Raw genomic sequence first — 26039 nt, 5'->3', positions numbered from 1 at the left:
CAGCCAGAAGCAGAGTGGGTGCCCAATGGGAAGGTGGTGCTGGGAGAGGGCCCAGAAAGAGGAGTTTGGGGGCCAAAAGCATTTGGCCCATTTCCAATCTTGGCCAAGGCTGGCCCAGGATGGCAGATTAAGAAGTGACTGTAGGAAGTGGGGTGAGCAGAGGGGACCAGGACTTAAGAAACTGTTGTGTTCGCTCTGAATACTCCCCTGGGCTCAAGGCAGGCTCCGACGGGTCCCATTTCTGAGGGAACAAAGAGAAATCCTAAGGGAGGCAAGGAGTCAGCCGAGCCACCCCCTAGGCTTGCAGCTTCATTGCCTGAGAAGAAACCTCCTTTGTTCTCATTAGGAAACACTGTCCAGGGGGGCTGGCTGGCCTCCCAAGCCCGGACATGGGCATTAAACACTAGATTTGAAATTGGAAGACATGGGTTCGAATCTTAACTCTGCTTCTTATTACTTGTGCGACTAAGTCGCTTCTCTGTCTAAGCCTCAGTTTATTATCTGTAAAGTTAAAGAGAAGGACTAAATCAGAGGATTTTGCCTGGGGTCTATGAACTTGGAAAAAATTCTAGCTTGTTCAATATAACTTATACTTTAGGCATTTAAAAGGCATCCATTGGCTTTACCAGGCCCCCCTAAATGTAAAAAGCCCCTGGTCTAGTCCCCCTTCGCCTCCCCAGCTATGGTCTTCAGGTGCTGTTCTCTCTTTAATTCTGTACCCTATATGACCCCATCTATAAAAGGGAGACAGGAATGAACAATGACTCACCTCACTGAAGGCAATGCAGAATTAAGTACCAAGTAAGGACTTTGACCTGCAGCAGGGAAGGTGCCATATGAATGCCAGCTGCTTGCCAGGGGCACCTTGGTGACACATCAAAACAGACCCAAGGGCTCCCAGCCTTGGCTCAGGAAGAGAAACTGTATCCCGCTCAGAGCAGGTGGCGAGGCCTCCCACCTGTACCTGAGCTCTGAAGCCTGCGCCTCCCCAAAGGGCTGCTCTGTCTTGCCAGGCTCCTAGCCAATATAAAACGGATTTCTGAGCTAATTTCTTCACTCCACACTTACTTGGTTGAGAAGGTCAATCCCTCCTCAGATAGCTAGGGAAAGGATATTGCAAAGCATCCTGGGACATGCAATCAGGACCTCTAGGTTCCCTTGGCAAGTCACCTCAGAGTCTGTTTTCTCATCTATAAAGTGAAGATCATTCTATTTACATATGTAAAGCTAGAGGTCACTGAGATAGTAAAACAGTTAATCCATCCCACTTGGAATAAATGATAATATACTATCCTTATGACATCTACCGGATTATATGATCATATATGCTATCCTAATGACATCTACCAGGTTATATGCTCATACATGCTATCCTTATGACATCTATCAGGTTATATGATCATATATGCTATCCTTATGACATCTACCGGATTATATAATCATATATGCTATCCTTATGACATCTATCAGGTTATATGCTCATACATGCTATCCTTATGACATCTACTGGGTTATACGATCATATATGCTATCCTTATGACATCTATCAGGTTATATGCTCATACATGCTATCCTTATGACATCTATCAGGTTATATGATCATAATGCTATCCTTATGACATCTATCAGGCGAAACACATCTCCTTTATTTTCTGGGGTGAATGAGGTCTGGGGACCTCCCTGGTTATCATACGAAATCTATTTGGGTTGAGTCCTGTGTAAAATGATGTAAGTAGAATCAGAGATTCGAGTAGGTAGTGGAGTCAGAGGAAGGTTCTGTCCTTGGGAGGAGAGGGTTTCAACCTCAGACCCCTTACCACCAACACCGCCTCCCCTTTGGGCTGGAGGAGGCTCTCATGAACTTTGGAGAGCTGGAGAATCTAGACTCTTGTCCTAGCAGCATCCCCAGAATAGCTGATTGCAACTTCTCCATCCGTAGCCAAGGACAGATTTAACGGAAATTCAAGACTACAAATAGCCTAGCAGACAAAAAAGTACATCTTGCTTAAGGGGAACGAATTGGGAACGTCCACAAAGGGACTTCCAGGAACTGGGAGTAACCCCTTTGCCACCTGTGCTAGAGTCTATATGATCTTGGGAGAGTTATGTACCTAGGAGACTGTTCACTGACTTTAGAGGGTTGTTGTTCTTTCAAAACCAATTAGAGAGAAATATTAAGATACCCCTTCCTAAAACCTAATTAAGTCTGGTTGATGGATACCAAGTGTAACTAGAAACACACTGATGGGGGCTCATGAGCTGTATGACCTTAGCAAAAAATACCCCTAACCCTTCAATGCTACCCCTCGACTCTGGGAGGAGAAGAAGTAGTCATTGGAGTTCTGGGAACCTGATGTGTGAGTCTGAGTAGGAATTCGTTTCAGATGATGTGCTATATGATTATGGGTTTAGAGCTGGAAATGCTACACCAACTAGTCTAACCCCTTCATTTTACATAGGAAGAGAATGAGTTCACAGAGCTTGAGTGACTTGCCCAGGACCACACAGCTCTTGTTTTATTTTCTTTGAGACCTTATCTTGGAGTTTTATTGGCAGAGTTGCTGGAATAGTTTGCCATTTCTTTCTCTAGCTCATTTTGCCGAGGAGGAAACTGAGGTAAACAGGGTGAAGGGACTTGGCCAGAGGTCACGCTGTCAGTATCTGAAGCCAGATTTGAACTCAGAAAGATGAGTCTCCTTGACTTTGACTCTAGATTTCTTTCTTTTTTTTGGCAAGGCAATGGGGTTAAGTGACTTGTCCAAGGCCACACAGCTAGGTCATTATTAAGTGTCTGAGGCTGGGATTTGAACTCAGGTGCTCCTGACTCCAGGGCTGGTGCTCTATCCACTGGGCCATCTAGCCACCCCCTCCAGATTTCTTTCAATGTTACCACACTACCTCTTATTTGTACCCCTTATTCGCGGAGGTAGGAAAAGTGAGTTGTAAACTGGAAATCAGTTATAACTGAGCTGTTACCTTGGCAACTGTGCTGTTCAAGATGATGCCCTCAGGATGATCCGGGGTCTTGTCCCAGCTGCATCAGCTAAACTAGTTGGCTTTGGGATGAATTGCTTTGTGTCTGAGATTGTTTCCTCATCTGCAAAATGGTCGCAAGGATACTGCAGATTCTACAAGGAAGATAGAAGAGCCTTTAACAAACCTGAAAATATTGTATAAATGTGAACTCTCATTACTAACATGGTTGAAAAATTTTCCAGTGATTGAAACCAGACGTGATTTCAATGATAGAGGGAATTCTCACCGAGAAAGGCCTGGACCAATACAAATTAGCAGTTCTTTTCCAATTTAAGCCCCTGAATGTATATGATTGAATCAAAGTCAAATAGCCAGTGTGTATCCAAGGTAGGACTCGAATTCAGGAGTAGCTAGGTGGCACAGTGTACCGGCCCTGGAGTCAGGAGGACCTGAGTTCAAATCCCACTTCCAACATTTAATAATTACCTAGGTGTGTGACCTTGGGCAAATCACTTAACCCCACTGCCTTGGAAAAAACAAAAACAGACTTGAATCCAGGTCGGCTCCATGCTCTCCTTCTCTTGGCTATAGAGTGAAATTCAGATTCCTTTACTAACATTCAAGGCTCCCCACAGTCGGTTACCCCTTCATTTTCAGCCTGGCCCATCTTTTCGCTCTATGCTCACCAATGGGAGTTATTATCTGCCATCTCCTAAACAAGTCTGCCTTTCCTCAGAATGCTTCTGATGCCTTCCTCTCTCCTGGTGGATTCTCTCGGGTCCCTCACCGCTCCGTGATCTCTCCGTCTCTTCTCTGTTGCTCTTCCTCTCTCTGTCTAGGACTGTTCTTTTTCCTTTGCATGTCTGGCTGTGACAGTCTCTCTCTTTCTCCATGTGTGTCTCTTTCTCTTTCCCTCTCTGTCTCACCTGTCTTCTCTTTTTTGTGCCTCTTTCCCTCTCTGTGTGCGTCTCTCTCTCATCCTCTCTCTTTCCCCTGGTCTGTCTGTCTGTCTCTCCTCCGTCCTCCCCACACAGAAAGTCCCCATCCCCGCCACATCCCAACTGGCCGCCAGCAGATGGCAGCAGACACACCTGTGCCATCTCTCCTCCTCCCTCCTGCCCTGGAGCTTGACCCTCCCCATCAAGCCTTGGCCGTCCCTCAGCAGCTACAGAATGACCTCCGAGGGTCACAGCATGCTTTCTGCTTGAGTGAGGAGGGTTTTCCCAGACCCCAGACCCAGCAGCCCTGCTTAACGTCCCCCTTGGGAGCTCCGGTGGACTTCATCGTGGGAGACGTCTCCGTAGGCTTCACGACCGCCCTAGGAGGGCAGCTCCCCCAGGGCCTCTTATTCCCATTTTCCTAAGGAACATTCCACTGAGGCAGAGAGAGGAACTGACTTTACCAGGGTCACATAGCTAGCGAATGGTTGAGGTGAGATTCGCACCTATAGCTTTCCTGGCAATGAGTTCATTGCACCTATTATCTCCTTAATCCAAGAGGACCCTGGAGGTGGGGTCAAAGGGCTTGGGTTTCACTCTACTCTTTTACCATTTTTGGATAAGTCACTTCCCTTCCCAGGGACTCAGTTTCCCCTTCTGTAAAATGAAAGAGTTGGACTTGAGGATCTCTAAGCTTCTATCCAGGGCTGAGATCTCTACTCCCTGGCAATTCAACATGGGCAGAACCTTCTCATTTAAAACTGTATTTTTAGTTCCCTGTATTTCTCCCCACCCCCGCCCCCCATCCTGGAGCGCTCAGGGACACCTCTACCCACCCCCCATTTGTGCCCAGAGACTCTTGGCAGGAGGCGAGGTGAAGACAGTGAGGTGAGGACAGCAGGCTTGGTGGTTTGGCACAATGGTTGTTATGGAGACTGGGCAGGTGCCGGGGGAGAAAGGGTTCTGGGGCAGGGGCGGCAGCTTCAAATCCTGGACCCCAAAGGGGACTGAGGGGAGGCGAGGGGGGTCTGCATACTTTGGGCCCCATAGCCCTGCTCTTCGGGGAGTCCCGGGACACATCTTAGGTGGAACTGAGGCCTGATCTGGCTCCCAGCCCAGCTGTTCGCTTTTGCCAACAGTGGGCTGAGTTGGGGCAGGCAGGGAGGAGAGGAGAGGAGAGGGGAGGGGAGGGGAAGAGGACAGCCCAGCCAGGCCTGCCAGCTAAATCTTGGGGGCTGGGAGCTAGAGGAAAAAGGCAGAAGCTGGGCAGGGGGCCTGGCTGAGGGGGGATGCATGTAGCCGTTGGAAGTGGAAAGCTCTGTCTCTTGTCTAGCTCCATTCTCTCCTTTTTTTCTCCTCTTCCCCTCCCCCTCCTGCTTTTCTTTCCTCCTTTTCTCCCCTCCCCTCCTCTCCTCTCTCCTCTCCTCTCTCCTATGGTTTTGCTTCACAGAGGGCCGGGCAAGACATCGGCACCACCTCTGCTGCCCCGTCCTGTCCTGAAGTGACTGTCTTACTTGGGAATGTCCTTCATAGATTGGGGTCCGGTCTGAGATGGAAGCATCTCCCCTCTTCCTCCCCTCTCTCTTCTCTAGCCTCTCCTCCCCTCCCCCTCCTCTCTTCCATGCCATTGTGATGTGTGGAAATGGCCAGAGATCCCCCAGAGACTGGTCTGGGGCCCAGGGAGGTGCCAGAGTCCCATAGGGGGCAGGGGCACAAGCTTCCAGACCTCAGTCCTAAAGGGGCTCTGGAGGCCACTCCCAGAGAGGCTGGAGTTTCTTCATAGAGTGATGATGGATCTCGAACAAGGGGAGATGCCCAAGGAGACTACTTGGAAGGGGAGTTTGGGGTGCTAGGGCACCGAACACATCTAGAGACTTACTGATGGTTTCCCTTGTGGCGAGCCCACGAAGCAGGACCTTAAGCTCCTTGAGGTCACAGAGGGAATCTCCAGTGTCTTTGTAACGAGCCCCCCACGAGATCCCAGCCTGGAGCAGCCTGGCACCTCAGGGTTCAGGCCTACCATCTAGAGATGAGGAAAGTCCAGAAAAGTCCAGATGATGGAGGGGAGAGGAGAGGAGAGGAGAGGAAGAAGAGAAGATGGAGAAGAGAAAAGAGAACAGAACAGAAGAGAACAGAGAGAGAAGAAAAGAGGAGAGGAGAGGAGAGGAGAGGAGGGGAGGGGAGAGGAGAGGAGAGGAGAGGAGAGGAGAGGAGGGGAGGGGAGAGGAGGGGAGAGGAGAGGAAGAAGAGAAGATGGAAAAGAGAAAAGAGAACAGAACAGAAGAGAACAGAAAGAGAAGAAAAGAGGAGAGGAGGGGAGGGGAGGGGAGGGGAGAGGAGGGGAGGGGAGAGGAGAGGAGAGGAGAGGAGAGGAGAGGAGAGGAGAGGAGGAGAGGAGGGGAGAGGAGGGGAGAGGAGGGGAGAGGAGGGGAGAGGAGGGGAGAGGAGGGGAGAGGAGGGGAGAGGAGGGGAGAGGAGGGGAGAGGAGGGGAGAGGAGGGGAGAGGAGGGGAGAGGAGGGGAGAGGAGAGGAGAGGAGAGGAGAGGAGAGGAGAGGAGAGGAGAGGAGAGGAGAGGAAGGGGAGGGGAGAGAAGAGGAAGAAGAGAAAGGAGAGGAGAGGGAAGAGAAGAGGAGGGGAGGGGAGGAGAGGAAGAAGAGAAGATGGAGAAGAGAACAGAAGAGAAGAGAACAGAAAGAGAAGAAAAGAGGAGAGGAGAGGAGGGGAGGGGAGGGGAGGGGAGGGGAGAGAAGAGGAAGAACAGAACAGAACAGAACAGAACAGAAGAGAAGAGAGACAGAAGGGAGAGAGGGAGACAAAGTGACAGGAAGAAAAGAAGGACTAGGAAGAGGGAGGAGGAGGAGGGAGATCCTTATGTTGACTATAAATGAAAGTGAATTCATGTTGTGTTTTGAGAACATTGTCTAAGAGAACAGAGAAGAGAAGGAGGCAGTGGAGAGCCCCATAACTTACTCAGTTTCCTCTAGCGGTTGAACCAGAAACATTGGATAGAAGTTACCGAGAGACAAATTGAGGCTCAGGAATATTTTGCCAGATCCTTGGAGAGCTCCCAACTGAAGACCACACGTGGGGATGGCATCAGAGAGATTTTGATCATCAGTTGGATTAGGTGCCATGGGAAGAAGCTCTTTCCAACTCTGAAATTCTGTGACCTAGCTTCCAATTCTGGCTCTGCTCCTTCCGAGCTGTGACTAAGGACTCTGGAGGCCCCACTTCACATCCACAAGCCTCATTTCCTCATCCAAAAATACGACAGTTGGGCGAAATGACCTTCCTCCTCTCCCTGACATTCTATGACTCTTACGCAGCAGAATGGGTTGAGTTAGGAACCCAGGCCTCTGACTTTGATTTCAGCATCTTCTCTGGCTCTAGATGCTTTTGTCATTACTTAACTTAGCGGTTCTTGGGCTCAGAATGTCCTCGTTCTGACGGTCTTAGAAATGAAAGAACTTGGAGTGAGTTCTTCCAAGCTATCACACTCCATGTGCTAAGATCCCTCCCAGCTCCGATTGTCCATATTCTAAGGTATTTCCCAACTCTATCATTCCCTGTTCTAAGGTCCCTCAGCTTTGACATTCCATATTTTAAGGCCCTTTCCAGTTATGACACTCCAAGTTCTAAGATCCATCCTAACTCTGACATTCCATGTTCTAAGGTCTCTTCCAGCTCTGACATTCCATACTTTTAGGTCCTTTCTAGTCATGCTATTCCGTGTTCTAAGGTCCCTCCCAGTTATGACGTGCCATGTTCCAAGATTCTTTTCAACTCTAACGTTCCATATTTCAAGATCTCTCTCAGTTCTTCATTCAATGTTCTCTCACTTCTCCAGGTCTCTGAGTCTTGGGGACAAAGGGTAGCTGCCATTAAGGCTGTAGCTACTAGCTAGACCTTCTGGAAGGGTTTTAGGCTCTCTGCCCTGGCCCCACCTGTCCCCTTCCCAAAGATCACTGGAGGTGAATAAGGGGGAGATGGCAGGGGAGAAGCTGGTCCCTTTCCAAGAATCTGACTTTTCAGAACTGGGAGGGACAAAATATAAAGTGCTAGGAGTACAGGATCGCCCCTCCCAGAATGAGCCAGGACGTGTTCAGTGAACAGCGCACAACAGGTCTCGGATTCTGGAGCCAAGTTTGGGTCCCTGTCACTTGTTAACTGAGTTATTTCCTCCCTTGGAGTCTCATTGTCTTCATCTCCAAATTAAGCATTTTAGATTATAGCGGGAAGCAAATTTGGAGTTCTTTAAGTCTAACCCTCTCACTTTACAGAGAAGGAAACTGAGACCCAGAAAAGTGAATTGGCTAATCCACTATCACACAAGCAGCAAATGGCAGAGGCTAGTACTACACTCCCAGAACCCCTTCCTTTTATTACACCACACTCAACCCTCTTAAGCTTTTTATCCCCATTTTATAGACAAGTAAACTGAGGCGCAGAGAGGTCAGGTGACTTGCCCTTGATCACAGAGAGCTCAAAGCCTCACAGACGCCGGGGAGTTTTAGGGACATGCTCAAGGTCATCTGGCCATCATCAGTGTTGGGATTTGAACCTAGGTCATCCAGACTCCATCCACTGCACCGAGCATAGCTCTGGATGGAGAAGGGGTCTCAGAGGTCATCCACCCCCCTCATTTTACAGAGGAAGAAACTGAGACCCAAGGAAGCTAAATAACTTGCCCAGAGTCAGGCTGGTGGGATCCAATCCCAGCTCCTCTGAATTCAGAATCAATTTTCTTTTTATTATGCTCCTCTCATCTAGAAACTCACCTAAACAATAAACCATCAGTGGAAAATAGAAGATTGTGTAAGAGCTGGTGGGGGGGGGGAGGTTTTTTTTTCACTGAAATTCCATCCACTTTTCCAGAGCCTCTCTTCCCCCACACGCCTGGTCCTGGCATAGTGAGAGCTGCCATTCTGGTAATTATATGATAAAAACAGAGCGGGAGGCTCTGGGTTTCTATGGCAACCTCTGGGCAAGGCCATTCTGTTGTGGAGATGGAGAAATGGAACCACGTTTCAGGGTCTTTGCATTTGCTTATATGGGCAAAGTTGCCGAGCAGTGTTTGTGGGTGATGGCCTCCAGGTTAGGGGACTTGGAGCCAGAAGGCCGCCAGCAGGCCTTAAGCCAATTCATTGTTAAATACATTCATTCCTGGGATGGGTCCCGGAGGCTTCCAAACTCCCCCCTGCCTCCTGGATCCTCTGGAATCTGGAGGCAGTGGAGATCCCCAGATGTTAATAAATCTCCTTCTGGGCTTCTTGGAGCTGATGCATTTTATCCACTCCCCTCTCTCTCCTGGGCTGGAGCCTGTTCTCCATTTTCCCTTCTCCTAAGGTCCCTCATTGGAGGGACCTCAAAGATCGTTCAATCAAAACCTTCCTTTTGGGAGATGGAAAACCAGACTTAGAGAATTATGGGGTCATATGGAAATATGGAATGTTACCTCCTCTCCTTTTCTTTTTTCTGGGCACAGAAGGGCTCTGGCACCAACTGGCTGGGTAACTTTGCAGATATCACCTAACTTCTCTGAGACTCAGTTTCCTTAGCTATAAAATGAAGGGATTGGACTTCATAACTTCCAAAATCCCTCCCGAAATCCTATGAGCCTACCAAAAATCTGGGCTCATGTCATTCCCTGGACTTCCATCCTGGAGAAACCATTGTTTGGAGACCCCTGTTCTTATGACTGGTGAATTCCTAGGGGAAACCAGTCTATTCATCAATCTTGAGCCTATTTATTTACCCTTTTCCTAAGGGATGGGGTTATAATTCTTACTGAGGTCTTAGACAAATTGAGAAGGGTCCATAAGAGCCCCAAGACTGACAGACCCTGGGAGTTTTAATGATTTGCTCAAGGTCATCTAGTCAGTAAGTGACTGAGTCAGGATTTGAGCCTTCCACATTAAACTATATGCTCCTTGAAAGCAGTGACTGGTTTTTGCTTTTCTTTGAATCCCCAAAGTTTGGCACAAAGTCAGCATTTAATAAATGATCGGTGACTCGACTTACTTTTCTGCCTAGGACCTGGTACAGTGCCTGGATCATGGGAAGAATAAAAATGGTCAAAATTTCAATAAATACTTGATGGACTGCAGATTGCATTTTTCATCTTTTCCTGTTTGATCCTCATACCCACCCTGTGGGGGCAAGGGACCCCATTTTTATTCCCATTTTACAGATGAGGAAACTACCAGTGAAGTTACATGACTTGCCTGGGCTCATACAGCTCATCAATGTCTGAGGGAGGATTTGAACTCAAATTTTCCTGACCCCAAGTCCAGTGGCTACCTTCAGTAGCCACTTAAATGTTTGATTGACTGCATGAGAGGGGCCACGCAGCCTAATAGAAAGACCCCTCTCTTTAGAGTCTCGAGTCAAAGACCAGGGTGTGAATTTGGAGTTACTATTTTTTTCTATTTTCTCACCTATAGGAGGTGAGGGGGTTGAATGAGATGACGCCAAAGACCTTTCCAGCTCCAATCTATGATCCTATGACATATTTATTTTTCTGATACCAAAGAGTCTTTCCTCCTCCCATAGCAGATGCTTAACAAAAGTTTTTTTGCCTGACTAGGTGAAGGTAAACACCTGGAAGAAAACAGCTGGCCTGGGGGTGGGGTACCCTCCCTTCTTCTCTCTCCTTCAGAGGTTTGAGATCACTTTAGGAAGGTCAGGGAAGAGGTTCTAAAAAAGGTAAGCAGATCTTGTGGCCCCAAAGTCAGGGCCAAGAAGCTGGAATCCCAAGCTTGGAGGCATGGCGAGGGCCTTTTCTAGTCCTCTGGCGGCGGGGAGAATTGAGTTACAGGATTCTGGCAAGGGACTCGCCTGTGCCCTTTCTGCCTGCCTCAGGAGGGGGCTAGCCCCAGGCTCACTGCCCCCTCCCCCAGCTGGTGGCCTAAGCTCAGGGCAGGCTCACAATGGCACCTGACCCAAAATAACTTCCATGTGAGCAAGAAAGAAAGAGATTAGAACCCAGACTGGGATGACAGGGAGAGCGAGGCTGAGGCTGTCAATTGATAGGAGTGGCCAGGACCCAAGGGAGGGTATAAAGGCCCCTGGCAGGCCCGAGTTGCTTCCAAACCCAACTGGAGACTTGGGGACAACTGACACTCTTGCTCATCTTTGGGTAACGCCATGGGGCTCAGTGATGGAGAATGGCAACTGGTGCTGAACGTCTGGGGAAAGGTGGAAGCAGACGTCGCCGGCCATGGGCAGGAGGTGCTCATCAGGTAAAGGAGGGGCAGACTGTGGTCACCCCCACAAAGGCTGAGTGACTTGAATGAGGAGCTCAAAGAAGCCCCTCTTTCTTTCCTTGTCATTGGGTCAAGAATTGGTGAGCAGGGGCAGGGTCTGCACCTTGAAATAAGGGATGACCAAGAGCCAGAAGGAGCCTTAGAAAGCTTGTAGTGATGGCCTTCCTCCCCATCCCCAGCCCCCCTCCTTGTCAGAGAGAGGAAAGAAAAAGCCCAAGAGGTGAGTGGCTTATTCAGGACACACTTCTATTCACTTGAAGAGCCTAGATTCAGGCACTTATCCTTGGTCTCCAAATCTAGAGTTTTTAGACATATTCAGGCTAATTTAGTTCAACTCCATTTAACAGATAGGGAAAAAAAAATGAGACCCGAGGAAAGCAACTGGCTGGTCCCAAATCACACAGAATGTCTGGCAGAACCAGGATTTGAATTCAGGTCTTTTTGGAGACCTGTCAGAAATTCATGGGCAGAACTGGAGACCAGATCCAGGAGTTCTTGCTTCCCAGCCATTGTACTCTATTAAAAACAGGAAGCTAAATCAGAAGAGGGAATGAAGGCTGTCCCCCAGGTCAGACCCTTGCAAGGACCCAGCCTTGAAAAGGTGTTTTGCACAGTTGTGATATACTATGATTTACTTGATCTTGGTAACAATTGGAAAAGCTATTCTTTTCCCTCTTCCATCTTGGTAAGTGTTCCCTGTATTTTACTTATCAGTTGATAAGGCCCTGGAAAAGCTATGAGAGCGCTCAATCTTTTGGAAATTGGTTTCCAGGTTCCTGGGTTGCTCATTGTGTGGTTTTTGAACAAGGGACTTCCATTCTCTGGACCTTGGCTTCCCCATCGATAAAGCAAAATGTACTAGACTGCCATTTTAATGGCACTTTGGCTTGGTTCATGATTAATTGTCTTCCCTTGTCTTTGTGTCTGGGCTTCACTAATCTATCGCTGGGACCATTAGCTTTCAGAGATGAACTTTCCTTCCCTTCCTTCCTTTCCAACCAGGTCCTCTGTGGACCAGCTTGCAATCTTTTCAGTAACCACTCAATAGAAACATCCATGCTCTTTAGACATGGGAATTATTAATACTGTTCATTGGAGTATGTGGGAGTGGTCTAGTGTTTCCATGTCATTAGTTGAAATTTGTATATTTTCCTAAGGCATTTATTATTGTATATTATGGTATTTATTCTATTCTAATATTGCATGAATTTATAATCTTTTAAATGTATGTGCTTTATGTAAATAGTTTTATATATTTATACATGTGGATGTGATCCGTCCTTTCGAAAATGCATACAAACCTTTTATTTACACCTGGGAAGCAATCACAGTACCATAGGTTTAGAGCCTGGAGGATTCCTGCCCTTTCATTTTACAGAGGAGGAAACTGAGGCAGTCAGGAGTTATCCTGGGGTCACACTGCTAATAAGTATAGGAAGCATGATTTGAACTTAGGTCTTCCTGACTCCAAACTCAGTATCCTTGAGAGGACTGCTTCATAGGTCTTCTTTCTCAATTTTGAAGATGAGGAAAATGAGATTTCAAGAGCCAGTAGAGAGGAATCCAGGCCCCCTGCCTCCAAATGAGTACTTTCCCTCCTAGGTCACCCAGGAACCAGTGTACATAGGATAGAACTCATCGACAGGCAATCTTACTCTTTTTTTTTAAGTTGTTTTTTTTGGCAAGGCAATGGGGTTAAGTGACTTACCCAAGGCCACACAGCTAGATCATTATTAAGTGTCTGAGGCTGGGTTTGAACTCAGGTCCTTCTTACTCCAGGGCCGGTGCTCTATCCACTGTGCCACCTAGTCACCCCCAGGCAACCTTACTCTTGCCCTAACTCTGTGTGTGTCCTCGGACAAATTAAATCTACACTTTAGGCCTCAGTTTCTGCATTTGCACAATGGGAACATTGGATTGTGAGGTGCTGCGAGGTCCTTCCTGGCTTGAGGATTCAGGGGGCATTCTCATTGCATTGCCCCCAAAAGGGTGTGAACACCTGGTCCTGCTTTAGAGCATCCCTAAAATTACTTTCCCCAGGTTGTAAGGAAGCGAAGAATCAAGTAGTTTTGGTGCCAGAGGACCTGAATTCTAATCTTGATTCTGGTCCTTATTATCTCTTTGACTCTGGGTAAGCCAGATCTGCTCTCTGGTTTCCTCTCCTATAAAATAAGGGCCCTGTGAGGTCCCTTCCAAACCCACGTATAGGAGCCTTTGATCCTATAGCAGTTGGAAAAGCTATTTTTTTTCCCCTTTTCCTTCTCAGTCAAACGTCTATGGCAGTTTTCCACCCTTCCACCCCCTGAGCTTCCTCTGACATCTGGGCCATTTCCCTGATGGGAGGGAGGTTGACAACAATTCAGTTGATCTGGGATTGGGGGCAGAAACTGAGACCTTCCAAAAATAGGAAGAAAATGAGATTTCTCCTTTCCAGATTTTGGAAGTCCCAGGAATCACAGAAGAAAGCCTATAAAAGTCAAAGTGTGTATGTGTGTGTGTGTGTGTGTACAACAAGGGAGCCAGTCATGGGGGCTGTGCAGAAATATGAGGGCCATCATCCAATCTCCAGCACTTTAGTGAAACTTGATTCTTGTCCTCATGGAACCCACAAGCTGGTGGTCATTTCTCCTCTCTATGTCTTGTTCCTCTTTTGGAAAATAAGCACATTGGACTAAATCATTTTAGTGTTCCTTTTGGTTCAGCTATTCTGTGTTCTAAGGTTCCTCTGATATTCTACACTCTAACCTCTCTCCCATCTCTGACATTCTCTGTATAAGGTTCCTCCCACCTCTGATAGTCTATGTTCTAAGGATCCTTGAAGATCTGATATTCTAGACTCTATGGTTCCTTCTAATTCTTGCATTCTATAATCTAAGTTTCCCTCTAGTTCTGATAGTCTATGGATCTCCCAATCCCCATTTGTGTCTGTGTGTGTGTGTGTGTATAAGGGGACCAGGAGTCTCTGAACTGTTCCTTTTTGGGTGTTGGCAGTGATGGAGTAAAGGTTTGACTGGAATCTCCTCCCTGGCCAGAAGGGTTTGTGCTTTCTGAAAGGACATGGGTTTGGCACCTAGAGCTGGGGACTGAGGGGTCACTGCCTTCTTGGAAACATTTTCCTCCTCCCTAGGGTCATTTTGGACAGAAGAGACAGGAGGCTTTCCAGAGATCTTAAAAACCCATGCAAAGTCCAGAGAGGACGGCTTTGGAAGACCGCCGAGTCCTTGGGGTACCACTTGTTTGTCCCACGTCTCAGATTATAATAGCAAAGGAGTCATCAGGAATGCCTCTCTGTCTCTGTCTCCATCTCTGTCTGTCTCCATTTCTATTTCGTCAGGAATTACATTCAAAGGTATCTTTTCTTTAGCGGGAATGGCTATTTGTATTTCTTGGGGTCAGAAGTGAGGAGCCAAAAGCCTAACTCTTGGATGCTTGACAATATTCATTCTAGGCTTATTCCTTCTCTGATTTTACTTCTGGACCTTGGACAGATCATAGCAGCAAAGAATCTAGACTTGAGATCCTCTCATTTTTCCAGTTTTAGAATCCCAGATTTACCATCTGATCAAGTCCCGGATGTTCTAGATTGGGAAGCAGAAGCAAAGAGAGGCTTTCAGATGGCGGATACAGAAGGGTCTATACAGACCACCTGGTCCAAGCCCTCGTTTTTCAGTCACACAATTAATGAAAGTCTGAAAAAGGCCCCAGACATCGGACAGGGGAAGTTGCTTGACTGGCCATGCAAGGAGTAAGTCACAGCAGAAATTCTGACCCAAGTCATTGGCTTCCAAATACAGACTTTCTACCACTAAGCCATACTTCCATTTCTCCATTTGCCCATTCACTTGCCTCAGTGTTCCTCATTGGGAAACTTAGCGTACTGCCCAAGTGCTTTAAAGACCTGGATAAGAGACCCAAAGTCCTAGAATTCTAGAATTTGGGAATTGAGGATGACCTCAGCAATCAACTAGGCTGTGTTTTGGAGTTCCCTTGGAAATTGGGGCTTGGAGAAGGAAAATGACTGATCCAGGATCACATAGTAAGTTAATATAAAATCTGGCACTAGAAACCAGGTTTTAATCTTTGTCTCCCAGGGGCTGTTAAGAGGCTCTTAGGGGTTAATTAATGGAATGCACTTTGCACTATACAGATGCCAGTTATGATGATGCTATTGTGGTTGTGTAATATTGCCATTATTAGAGTACCATTCAAAATTGGAGCTCAAAGGAACATCAGATATCACTTATTTCAATCTTCTCATTTTGTAGAGGAGGCCCAGGCAAGTTAAACAACATATCTAAGGTCACACAGCAAGTTGGTGAGAAGAAACAATATTGTGGCTTTCTGTGCCTCTCAATCCAACTTTGCACCTAGTCTTCACAGGGATACATAGAGATGTAAGATTTAAAGAGAGAAGGGAGAAGAGAAGACATTAATCCATGTTATAAGGGTGGAAACTGAGGCCCAGGTAGAGGAAATTACATAGCCACAGAGCTGGAAGGGACCTCCAAGACTAGCAAGTGCAGTGTTCCCATTGGACGGGTAAGGAACCCGAATCATTTTGTTTCCCCTGGAGCTCTTGAAGAGATTTCTTTCCTGTGTCTGTGGAAGCCTAGAAACTTCTTGGGGATGGGGGATGGGTGTCTATTGCCTCCTGTCTTGTCTGTCTTTGTTTCAAGTGTGTCTCGGAAGCAGACTCCCCCACATTGGCTTGTCGGAAGGACTTTCTTGCCAGCTATCAGGAAGACTGTGGGATAAATAACTGAAAAAAATAATTCAGGATTAAAAAAAAAAGTCTTTTCAATTCCTTCTGCACATTTACTGAGGTGAGGATCGTTGGATTCAGCTCCTTTTTGGAGGCTCCTCTCTAGCCCAGCCAGCGCTCTCCTGGGTCCACAGCCCATGGTCCATGTGAGCCTCCGGTTAACTTGCTATGGTTCGGGGCGGCTGTGGGGTGAGGGGGCAACAAGGGAGGCAGCTGTGTTTGTGCAAGGATCATTCAGCAGGCGGAGAACCAGGTGCTCTGATTAGTCAAGTCCTCCCAACACACCTTCAAAAATAGGCCCGAGCCCTCCCAGGATAGGATGGGGAGGGGCTATCTGGGACCGGAGCAAGAAGAGGATGAAGGACCTTAGAAGCCTGGAATGGGAGACCTGAAAGGGACCTCAGAGGGTCTGAGAAACTGGGGAGGGGGTCTTGCCCATATATTGTAGAGAGGATTCTGTATAGGGGCAGTTTGGACAAACTGGACTGTGGAGAGTTCCTTTCATCTCTGAGATCATTTAGTCCTTTCTTTTGTCCAATTAAGAAATGGAGGTTCACAAAGAGGTCAGGATTTAGCTAAGATCCCCTAGGAGTACCCAAAAACCATCTCTAATGGTTTTTGAGACAAAGAGAGACAGGTAGCTACAGAGAGAGAGAGAAATAAAGACAGAGAGAAAGACAGAGACAGAGGACAGAGAAAGATAGAGACAAATAGACACAGAGAGAAAGAAACAGACACACAGAGACAGAATGACAGAATCAGAGAGAGCAACAGAGAGGCAGAGACAGATAAACAGAGAGAGTTAGAGACAGAGAAAGAGATGAAGGACAGAAATACAGGGAGAGTTAGACAGACTAAGAGAGAAATAGGACTCCCAAGTCTTTGTGTCTTTTGTGGTTTGTATTCCCAAGGGAAACAACTGAAAACCCTAAAGCTCCTAGAATTATGTGTCCTGCCTGGTTCTGGCCAAGCCAGGAGGTGCCCTAGGCCCTTGGCCCATTATTTTTGGACCAGGCTCCCTCTGGAATGAGAGGCCTAGTCCCTTCCCCTCCTTAAGCTCTGGCTTCTCCCGCTGTCAGAAGAGCAGGATAAGAATAGTGGCTGCCTGATAATATTAGTAATGAGCTCGAGACCCTTGGGTGAAAGATACAGGATAAAAGCAGGCACTGACGCATGTGGCCTTTGGATGGGGGCTCCACTGGGATCAGCTAACATTGCACACAGTTGCCGGGAGGTCCTGGCTGGCCTGAAGCAAAGGATTAGAGGAGAAAGCAGAAAACTGCACAAATGTTCAGGACTCTGACATTTATGTGTGTGTATGTGTGTGTGTGTGTTGGTGTCGGTGTGGGTGTGGGTGTCAGTGCAACCATGATAATTGTGTATCTTGGTGCCTAATTATAACTGCATGTGGGTGTCTAATAATAGCCTCACAGAAGCTCTGAGATACGGGGTCCTCCAAAGTCATGTAATCCAAGGGATATCTGAACAAAGATTCATTCTGCAATATCTATCTATCCCTTCATTCATTCCCTCGACAAGTAGTTATTAAACACCTACTGTACAGCTAGGCAACCGAGACCAGAGAGTCAGCAAGACTTGGATTCAAGCCCCTCCTTGTACATAAATCTCCTTAATCTCTCAGGCTTCATATGATTCTTCATTGGCAGAAAGAGTTTCCATACTCGGGGTTCCATACAGCAATGAAATCACATATCCAGGACGAAAAGTGTACAGGTCACCACTAGACACTAGAGGTGTGGGACCCAAACCAAAATATTCTTTGACCTCAGATCCTTTAAGAGAGGGGGGCAACGTGTCCAGATACAACAAAGAGGCATTTGGTCCTGGATGGTCATCCAGATGACCATCCTGGGGACCTCCATTGAGGAAGAATGCCAGCCAGCCTATTCCACTGCCAGACAGTTCAGAAGTTTGTCCCAAGAGTTGAAATCTGTGGCTTGGCAGCTTCTACCTAGTCTTGCTCTCTGGGGTCAGGTAGAACCAATGGAAGCCTCTCTTCCAGGGACGACTTTCAAGTCCTTGAAGATGGCGCTCATGTTTTCTCTAGGCTAGATTATTTTACAGAAAGAGGAAACTGAGGCAGCCCCAGAAAGAAAGGGGCTTTTCTAAGGTAGCACAGATAATAAGAAGTCAACTATGGGTTGGAAATCCAGATCGAGGGCTTTCCCCAAAATGCTCCTTTGAAAGTATTGCGATCATATGTCGCAATAATATGTTTAATTAGATATGAACAAATTATAACGATGTATCTGTTCCGCTACTAATAATCATGCCTGTGTGTCTACTTTTCTCTGAGACCAAAGCTTGGGGGCCTGGAAAAGAGAAGACTTGGTGAGTGGGAGTGAGGATAGACAGGAGGTGGAGATGGGGGGCTGGAGTTGGAATAATAAAAACTTAGATCAGACTTTGTGCTCTGTCTCTTACCTGCTAAATGACCTGAGGCATATCACTTCAGCTCTGAACCTCAGTTTCCTCATCTGTGAAATGGGTATAATAATGCTTGTTCTACCTAAGTTGATAATGGTTGTTCACAGGTCTACAGTCCTTCTCGATTTACAAACTGCTTTCCACCTAACAACCCCATGAAGATTATAGATGATATCAATAATCGATAAATCGGCAAGCAATTAGTAAGCACCTTCTGTGTCCCAGACACTGTGCTGAGCGCTTGTGATCCCAAACCAAAGAATTCGACTATAGCATAACTATTATTATTCTCATTCTAATTCAATACAGCAAGGACTTTGTGAGTACCTCATAGCTTCCGTTATGCCGCTAAACACCAGACAAGATGATAGACCTTCCCTCAAGGAGCTTACATTTTAATGGGTTTATATAATGATAGATGAAGGACCTAAGTCTCAAATAAGGAAAATGACTTGTTCAAGGTCACCCAGCTAGTAAGGAACAGTGCAAGAGAGGAAACAAATTCTTTTTTTTTTTAGGATTTTTTTTTTTGTAAGGCAACAGGGTTAAATGGTTTGCTCAAGGCCACACAGCTAGGTCATTATTAAGTGTCTGAGACCAGATTTGAACCCAGGTACTCCTGACTCCAGGGCCGGTGCTTTATCCACTACGCCACCTAGCCGCCCCGAGGAAACAAATTCTTGACTCCGTTGGTGTTGAGCATCAAACCACCATTCATGTAAACCACTTTGTATCTATATTATGCTATGGGAATGTAACTCATCGTTTCTGGTGGTAGTGTTTCTCTGTCTACATATGTGTCAACCTGTACAGAATATGTATTTCTGTTTGTATAAGATCTGAGACATAACTGGGACAGGCAACTGAGTCTTTGGCCCAGGGCTTTGCCATCTGGGGGCGCTTCCTCCTCAAAGTGATTTAGAAACTTTTGTCCTCTCATCTTTTACCACGTGGCACTAGATCCTTATACTTCCAGGGTCCTGTCACCACCTTCAGCCAGACTCTTCCTTGGGCCCCTGCCACCCCCACCCTCATGTGAAAATATTTTCATTTTCTCTGTATAGACAAAAATTTCATAATATAAAAATTATACAAATAACTAAATATTTGTTAATAAATTAGTAAATATAAATATATTATATAAATAATAGAAATAAAATATGTTTATTTTCTCTATAAAGGGAAAATTTTATAATATAAATATATTATAGAAATAATTAAATATAGATATTATATTATATAAATATAATAATAAATATAAATAGTATAAATAAAATGTTTTTATTTTCTCTAGAGAAAATTTTATACTATAAATATATTATACAAATAATTAAATATAGACATATTATAGAAATATATAATAAATATGCATATTACATAAATAGTGTAAATAAAATATTTTTATTTTCTCTAGAGAAAATTCATAATATAAATAATATATAAAATAAATAATTAAATATAGATATTATATTATAGGGATATAATAAATATACATATTATATCAATAGTATAAATAAAATATTTTTATTTTCTCTAGAGAAAATTTTATAATATAAATATTATATAAATAATGATATGTATTATAGTGTAGAAATATAACAATAAATATACATATTATATGATATCAATAATATAACTAAAATATTTTTATTTTCTCTATAGAGAGTTACAGCTCTGCATAGGTCTGAAGGTGGACTGAGCCTCAATCTCAAAGCCCAGTTTCCCCTCTCTGTTATCCTAAGGACTAGTCCAGGGGGTTTACTCTGCAGGTCATTGCCTTTTCTCCACAGAGCCGGGGACAGCTCCCAACATGCCAAAGGAGATTAGAACCAGCCTAGTAGCATTCCTGGTCAGGGTGACGCTGCTGCAGGCCTGGTCAGATGGACAGGTGTCTGCTAGGGTGGGCCCCAGACTCAGCACAGCTTCAGGCTCCGGATTACTGTTTAATAAATACTTGGTTGCCTGGTTAACAAATTACATAGACAATAAGACATCCCCAGGCTAGATTTATGAGGGATTCCTTCAGAGGCCCATCTTAGGAGGCGGGTGTCTCTACTGGACAGTCAGAAAGGACCCAGGGCACATCCTTCCAGTCCATCCAACAAACAGCATCGATCACCTAATTACCTGGTCCTTGTCTTAAAGCACCACAAAGATAAGAGTGAAAGCCCTTGGTGGGCCAGTAGAGACCTTGAGACTGGGAAGTATTTTACTTGCCTTCGATGACTATGAGGCTGCTGCTGCTGCTGCTGCTGCTGACCATCATCATCATCAAACTAATATTTATAGAGTACTTATATGGACCAAGCAAAGTAACATTTATGGAGATAAATTTTAGCTATAGATATACATGTATATAAACATGCATATACAAACATATTAAATAGAATCAGCATTTTTATTTAATTTAATAATAATCTAATTTAATAGAAAAATAAATACAGAATTTAAAATTATGTATATACACACACATATAGAGTTCATTTTACAGATGAGGAAACTGAGGCAAATGGGGGAAAGGACTTGCTAGACTCACACAACTAATAAATGTCTGAGAATGGATTTGAGGTCTCAGTTTCATCATCTGAAAAAAAGAGAGGTTGGCCCTTAGAGAAGAAAATTGATTGGGTTTGAGGAGGGGTATTGACTTGAGAAGTTCACAAAACTGGGCACTGAAGCCATATTTCATGACTTTCATAGTGCCATAAATCCCATAATCCTCTCCCTCTCCCAACTTCCCCTAAACTCCATGGCTTTCCCTATTCCTCCCTGAGCCAAATCTCTTCTTTGGTTCCCAGACTCTTTAAGGGGCACCCTGAGACTCTGGAGAAGTTCGACAAATTTAAACATCTGAAGTCTGAGGATGAGATGAAGGCATCTGAAGACCTCAAGAAGCACGGCCAAACAGTGCTCACTGCCCTGGGGAACATCCTGAAGAAGAAGGGCCAGCATGAAGCGGAGCTGAAGCCTCTGGCCCAGAGCCACGCCACCAAGCACAAAATCTCCGTCAAGTTCCTAGAGGTCAGAAGCTGGGGTTGGCTTGTAGGGTTGGAGAGAACATTGGGAGAGGGACAGGAGGGAGGACCCAGGTCAACCTACACGACACAGCATGTCAGGACCATTGACTTCAAATTAGGGAGGGTTTTATGGGTTTTCTAGGGCAATCCTCTCATTTTACAGATGAGGAAACTGAGAAACAGAGTCATGCCCCAGGTCAAAGAAGGAGGAAGTGGTAGAACTTCTCTGAACACAAGTTTGACACTCTTTCCTATGTAACCATTCCTCTTCAAGGTCATTTGGACCAATCCCCTTTTGTTACAAATGGGGAAACTCACATTATTCACCCAAAGTCACCACATAGCAACTGTCAGAACCAGAATTTTGCAGGATCATAGCTTTAAAACCAGAAAGGACTTTAGAAGCATTGAGTCTAACCTCTCTCATTTAACAGATGAGGAAATTGAGGCATATTATCCAATTTGAACTCAGATCCAATACTCTCATCAATATTCCCTGCTATCTCGTATCTTATTTCTAGCACTCCTAGATTTTATATGACCCTGATTTTAGGTGATGCTGCAAATAACTCAAGTTATAAATCCAAAAGTTCTAATGTTTTCACAAATGAGATGTAGCAAGGTTCTCACCGTCCCTAATACAAGTGATGATATTAGTGAGGTCATCTGAGAACTAGTTAGCATGGAAAGACATAATTGCTAGAACCTGTTGGACATATGGGGGCCCTTGGGCTGGAGATGAAATGGACTGTGGGGCAAGGGTTATCCCCCCATGGGACACAATAGGAAAACTGGTGTATATATGGTTACCTCATCTTCCCACCTGTGATTGGGGAATTTGTTTTAAATTTGTAATTTACAGACCAACTTGTTTAACAACCCTAGTGAATTCTGCACATCTGGTCAATCTATCTAGCAGTTTCTCCCAAGAGCCCCAAGTTTCCATCTGAAAGCTTTTTCTGCCATAATAGAACAAGCTGGAAACCCGGCCCCAAACACTTGCTCACTATGTATTCACAGACAAGTCACTTCTCTTGGAGTCTCAGTTTCTTCAACTGTCAAAGGGAAGAGGGTAATGATCATCAACCATCTCACAGGGTTGTTGCAAACCTGAAAATGCCCCAGAAAAAGGACTGGCTACTGACTTTAGGCTATTAATGCCCTTCCCTGAACTCCTCATCTATAAAATAGGGCTAATAAAACCTGCCCTTAGAGAGGCTATAGTGGCCACAGAATCAGAAAGCTCTGGGTTCAAGTGGCATACCTGCTGCATAGTGGTCATATGACTCTGGGCAAGTCCCTTAACCTTTCAGTGTTCCCAAGCCCACTCTCTTAAGATTAGATTCCAGTATTAGGGCTGATCTGTATTGATATATTGACTTTTCACAATAGGCACCATCCAAAATAAAAAGAGAAATATTGAATATATACATGCCTATTTGTACAGTGCACATATATACATGCATGTGTATATATGGACATGTGTGCACATACATCTTTATCCATATTCCTCCCTATCCATCCATTCATCCATCCATCCTTCCATCTATCCATCCATCCATCATCCATCCATCCTTCCTTCCTTCCATCCATCCTTCCATCATCCATCCATCCTTCCATCCATCCATCCATCCATCCCCATCCTTCCATCCATCCATCCATCCATCCATCCATCCATCCTTCCATCCTTCCACCCATCCCTCCAATGAATCCTAGAGGGTCTAATAAGCTAAGAGGCTTTGTAAATGTCAAAGAACTTCAGCCCTTTCAGATCTTATTCACTCTCAAGCTTTTGGCAGATGCGATTAATTTTCTGGACCTATGAGCATGAAAAGAAGACTCGAGTGCTCATCCAGATATGCTCCCTTAAATTAGGGCTACTAATCAGCCAGCTATTTGGGTTTACACATATTTAGAAGCAAAGAATTTTTGAGCCAAGAAGGGCAGTCACAGGTCATGAGGCCCAATCTCCTCATTTTACAGATAAGCAAAATGAGACAAAAGGTGGTAATGGTGGGGTGGGGGTTGCCTAAGGTCATGGAGGTAGTAGTACCAGAGCTGGCAGTTGGGCTGCCTATACCATAAGGTAATAATAGCTATATTGAGATTTAATGATTACCAAGTATGTTTTGTATAAATGTCCTTTAAACCTCACAACTTAGAAAGGTAGGTGATATAATAATACCCATTTTATGGATAAGAAAGCTGAGGCTGAGAGAGGGTTAAGCAACTTGTCCAGGATGACACAGCTCTGAGTGATTGAGATAGGATTTGAACTCAAGTCTTCCTGACTCTGACTCCTGTCACCTACCTGAGACACAGGTAGGGCAGGTATTTTTTCCCCTATTTGACAACTGGAGAAACTGAAGCTTGGGTGAGTGATAGATTGGAGGATCAAAAATGTAGAATTAGAAGGAACCTCAGCAGGGTTTCGACCCCCTCTCTTTACAGATGAGGAACCTCAGAGCCAAGGAAATTGAGTGACTCAACTAAGGTCATACATATAGTCATGGCAGAACTGGGTTTTGAATCCAGGTCTTCTCTGTCCAAATCCAATGCTTTCCCAACATCATGCCTTGACTTGGCAGGGTCAGAGAGCTAGCAAGTTGCAGGCGTGGGATGTGAACCTATTCCTTCTGGTTTCAGATTGCGCTCTTCCCAGGACATCATAATCGGAATGGAGAGCCTTCTATGTAGCAAACAAAAACCCCCAAACCCCCAAAACTCTCAAGGTCCCACCAAGTCTAATAGGAGCCAGCTTCTCTATAGTGTTCTATATAGTGGCTGGCAAAAAGCACTTTTACTTATGGAATTTGCCCTATCAACTCTGGAAAGGAAGGGCTGGTGTTATTACTCCCAGTGTACAGATGAGAAAGCTGAGACCTAGAAAAGGCAATTGACTTGCTTAGGGTCACACAGCTAGGCATCATAATCATAACATTTACATAATTGCCCGATGTCCCAGGTTTCTTGCCCCCAGGCCTAGCCCTCTATCCATTGGGCCACCTAGCCTAGATGTTGCTTTGCCCCCTTTTTTCCCCAAAGTTCTGGGACTTGACTGGTCCTCTACTTAAGTCTGCTTATACTGTCTGTCTGTAACTTCTCTAAGCAACCAACCTCCTCCCATTTCCTCTGGTCAAAATTGGTTCCATATGTGCTGACTGAAATCTGAGCCCCTGCCCATGAGGCCTTTTCCCCATTCCCGTCTCTGTCCTCCAACCCTTAGCTCTCCCTCCAGATTTTGAATCAGAGCATCTGGCCCTGTTCCTCCTCCCTCCTCTCTGAATTCCGTTGGTCTCACCACAGACCTCCCTGCTCCCACCCTGGCCTCTCTAAAGACTTCCATCCCAGCGTTGGCTGGCAGTATGCCCTCAATGACCCTTCTTTCTTTCCTTTTTTCCTCTCTTTCTCTCTCCCTCTCTCCCACACCCTGTTCCCTTTTCTCTTCTTTTCTCCATTTTGGCAGTTCATCTCAGAGGCCATCATCCAAGTGCTCCACAGCAAACACCCAGGAGACTTCGGTGGGGATGCCCAGGCTGCTATGGGGAAGGCCCTGGAACTTTTTCGGAACGATATGGCGGCCAAGTACAAGGAGTTTGGATTCCAGGGCTAGGTGGTGGCCAGACACCTCCACTGGCTGTCATCAGTCCTGCCCGACCCCCTAGGTCAAGTAGTTAGCTTCTCTTAAAGTAGCATCTTAGTTTTGGGTTTGGGGGTACCCTATCTGAGACATGTTGATGGAAGAATAGAGGGTGACGGTCAGGGGATATTTCTTATCTGTTACTAACTGGTCAGAGTAATTCTGCCAAAGGTCCATGTTTTGTTTTCTCCTTAGTCTTCCAAAGGTGGAGACCAAAGCCCTTGGGAGTGGGTAGCTGGAGACATTTTCTTTGGATATATTTCTTGGCTTCCTTTCTGGGAGGCAGTACCAGTTTTCTTTTTCCTAGGCAGGGCTGGAGAGAGAATTTGGTGAAGGGGTTGTGCTATGGTTCAGCCCTCCTTCTTTCCACCATCTGGGTCCCTAATGGCTTCCATTCTGCCTTTGATTAGCCCTTCAACTGTGGACTCTCTTTCCCTTCCTCTTTTTCTTCCTCTCCCCAAGGCTGTCACAGCCAGTGCCGCCAGCCTTCCTTGGGGATGGTGACTCGGACAGATGGCTCCTCAAAGAGTTGGAGACATTGGAGACACTGGAGGAGGAGGAGGAGGAGGGAGAGAGAGAGAGAGAGAGAGAGAGAGAGAGAGAGAGAGAGAGAGAGAGAGAGAGCAGGGGGAGAAGTAGAGGGAGAGAGAGAAAGAGAATGTTCTCAGTTAATGGGTGTGACTCTCCTGATCTTAATAAAGGACCTGCAACCAATTTGTCTGTCTGGGCTTGGTACTTTTCTCTTCTCCGAGAAGATGAATGAGACCTGGGAGAAGAGAGATGACAGGGAGATGGGCAAGGCTGGGAGCTGGTGGGCAGACAGCGCCATTGATGCCAGGCCCAGAGAACCTAGTATATGGGCAGGACAGTCAGGACAAGGCAGACTTCCTTGAAAAAGAAATAAACATATTTGAAACCTGAGTGTCTGAGAAGAGCCCAGCCCAACGAGGGGCCAAGATGGTGTTTGGCAGCTGGGAAAAAAGAGAGGAGGG

At 45.7% G+C, this 26039-nt stretch overlaps 2 protein-coding genes across 4 annotated transcripts in view; one reads left to right on the top strand and one right to left on the bottom strand.

The window, feature by feature from the left end:
• LOC141515336 (apolipoprotein L6-like) overlaps positions 1–5492 on the bottom strand; it is a 30701-nt gene extending 25209 nt beyond the window's left edge. The window contains exons 1-2 of one of the 3 annotated variants that reach the window (XM_074226800.1): positions 5429–5492; positions 2977–3128 (exon numbers count right to left, since the gene is read on the bottom strand). The gene's annotated coding sequence lies outside the window, so the exon portion shown is untranslated. Of the gene's footprint in view, positions 1–769; positions 1385–2976; positions 3129–3662; positions 3704–5428 lie in introns of those variants that run through there. The other 2 variants (XM_074226801.1, XM_074226802.1) reach the window with 2 other exon arrangements.
• Positions 5493–10989: 5497 nt separating this feature from the next.
• On the top strand, positions 10990–25761 carry MB (myoglobin). The gene is made up of 3 exons (XM_074226797.1): positions 10990–11156; positions 21189–21411; positions 24874–25761. The coding sequence occupies exons 1-3, from the start codon at positions 11062–11064 to the stop codon at positions 25018–25020; spliced, it is 465 nt and encodes a 154-aa protein (XP_074082898.1). The 5' UTR covers positions 10990–11061; the 3' UTR covers positions 25021–25761.
• Positions 25762–26039: the final 278 nt, after the last annotated feature.

The sequence above is a fragment of the Macrotis lagotis genome, chromosome 2 (assembly GCF_037893015.1).
Source record: "Macrotis lagotis isolate mMagLag1 chromosome 2, bilby.v1.9.chrom.fasta, whole genome shotgun sequence".
Classification (NCBI taxonomy): domain Eukaryota; kingdom Metazoa; phylum Chordata; class Mammalia; order Peramelemorphia; family Peramelidae; genus Macrotis; species Macrotis lagotis.
The sequence above is the reverse complement of the archived record's forward strand: the minus strand, read 5'-3'. Positions and strand labels throughout refer to the sequence as shown.

What these genes read in the sequence shown, in the direction of transcription:
- MB (XM_074226797.1), top strand. Translation starts at nt 11,062, where the DNA reads ATGGGGCTCAGTGATGGAGAATGGCAACTGGTGCTGAACGTCTGGGGA. An exon ending in GGGCAGGAGGTGCTCATCAG is followed by an intron (nt 11,157 to 21,188) that starts GTAAAGGAGGGG and finishes TTTGGTTCCCAG; the next exon opens with ACTCTTTAAGGGGCACCCTG. An exon ending in TCTCCGTCAAGTTCCTAGAG is followed by an intron (nt 21,412 to 24,873) that starts GTCAGAAGCTGG and finishes CCATTTTGGCAG; the next exon opens with TTCATCTCAGAGGCCATCAT.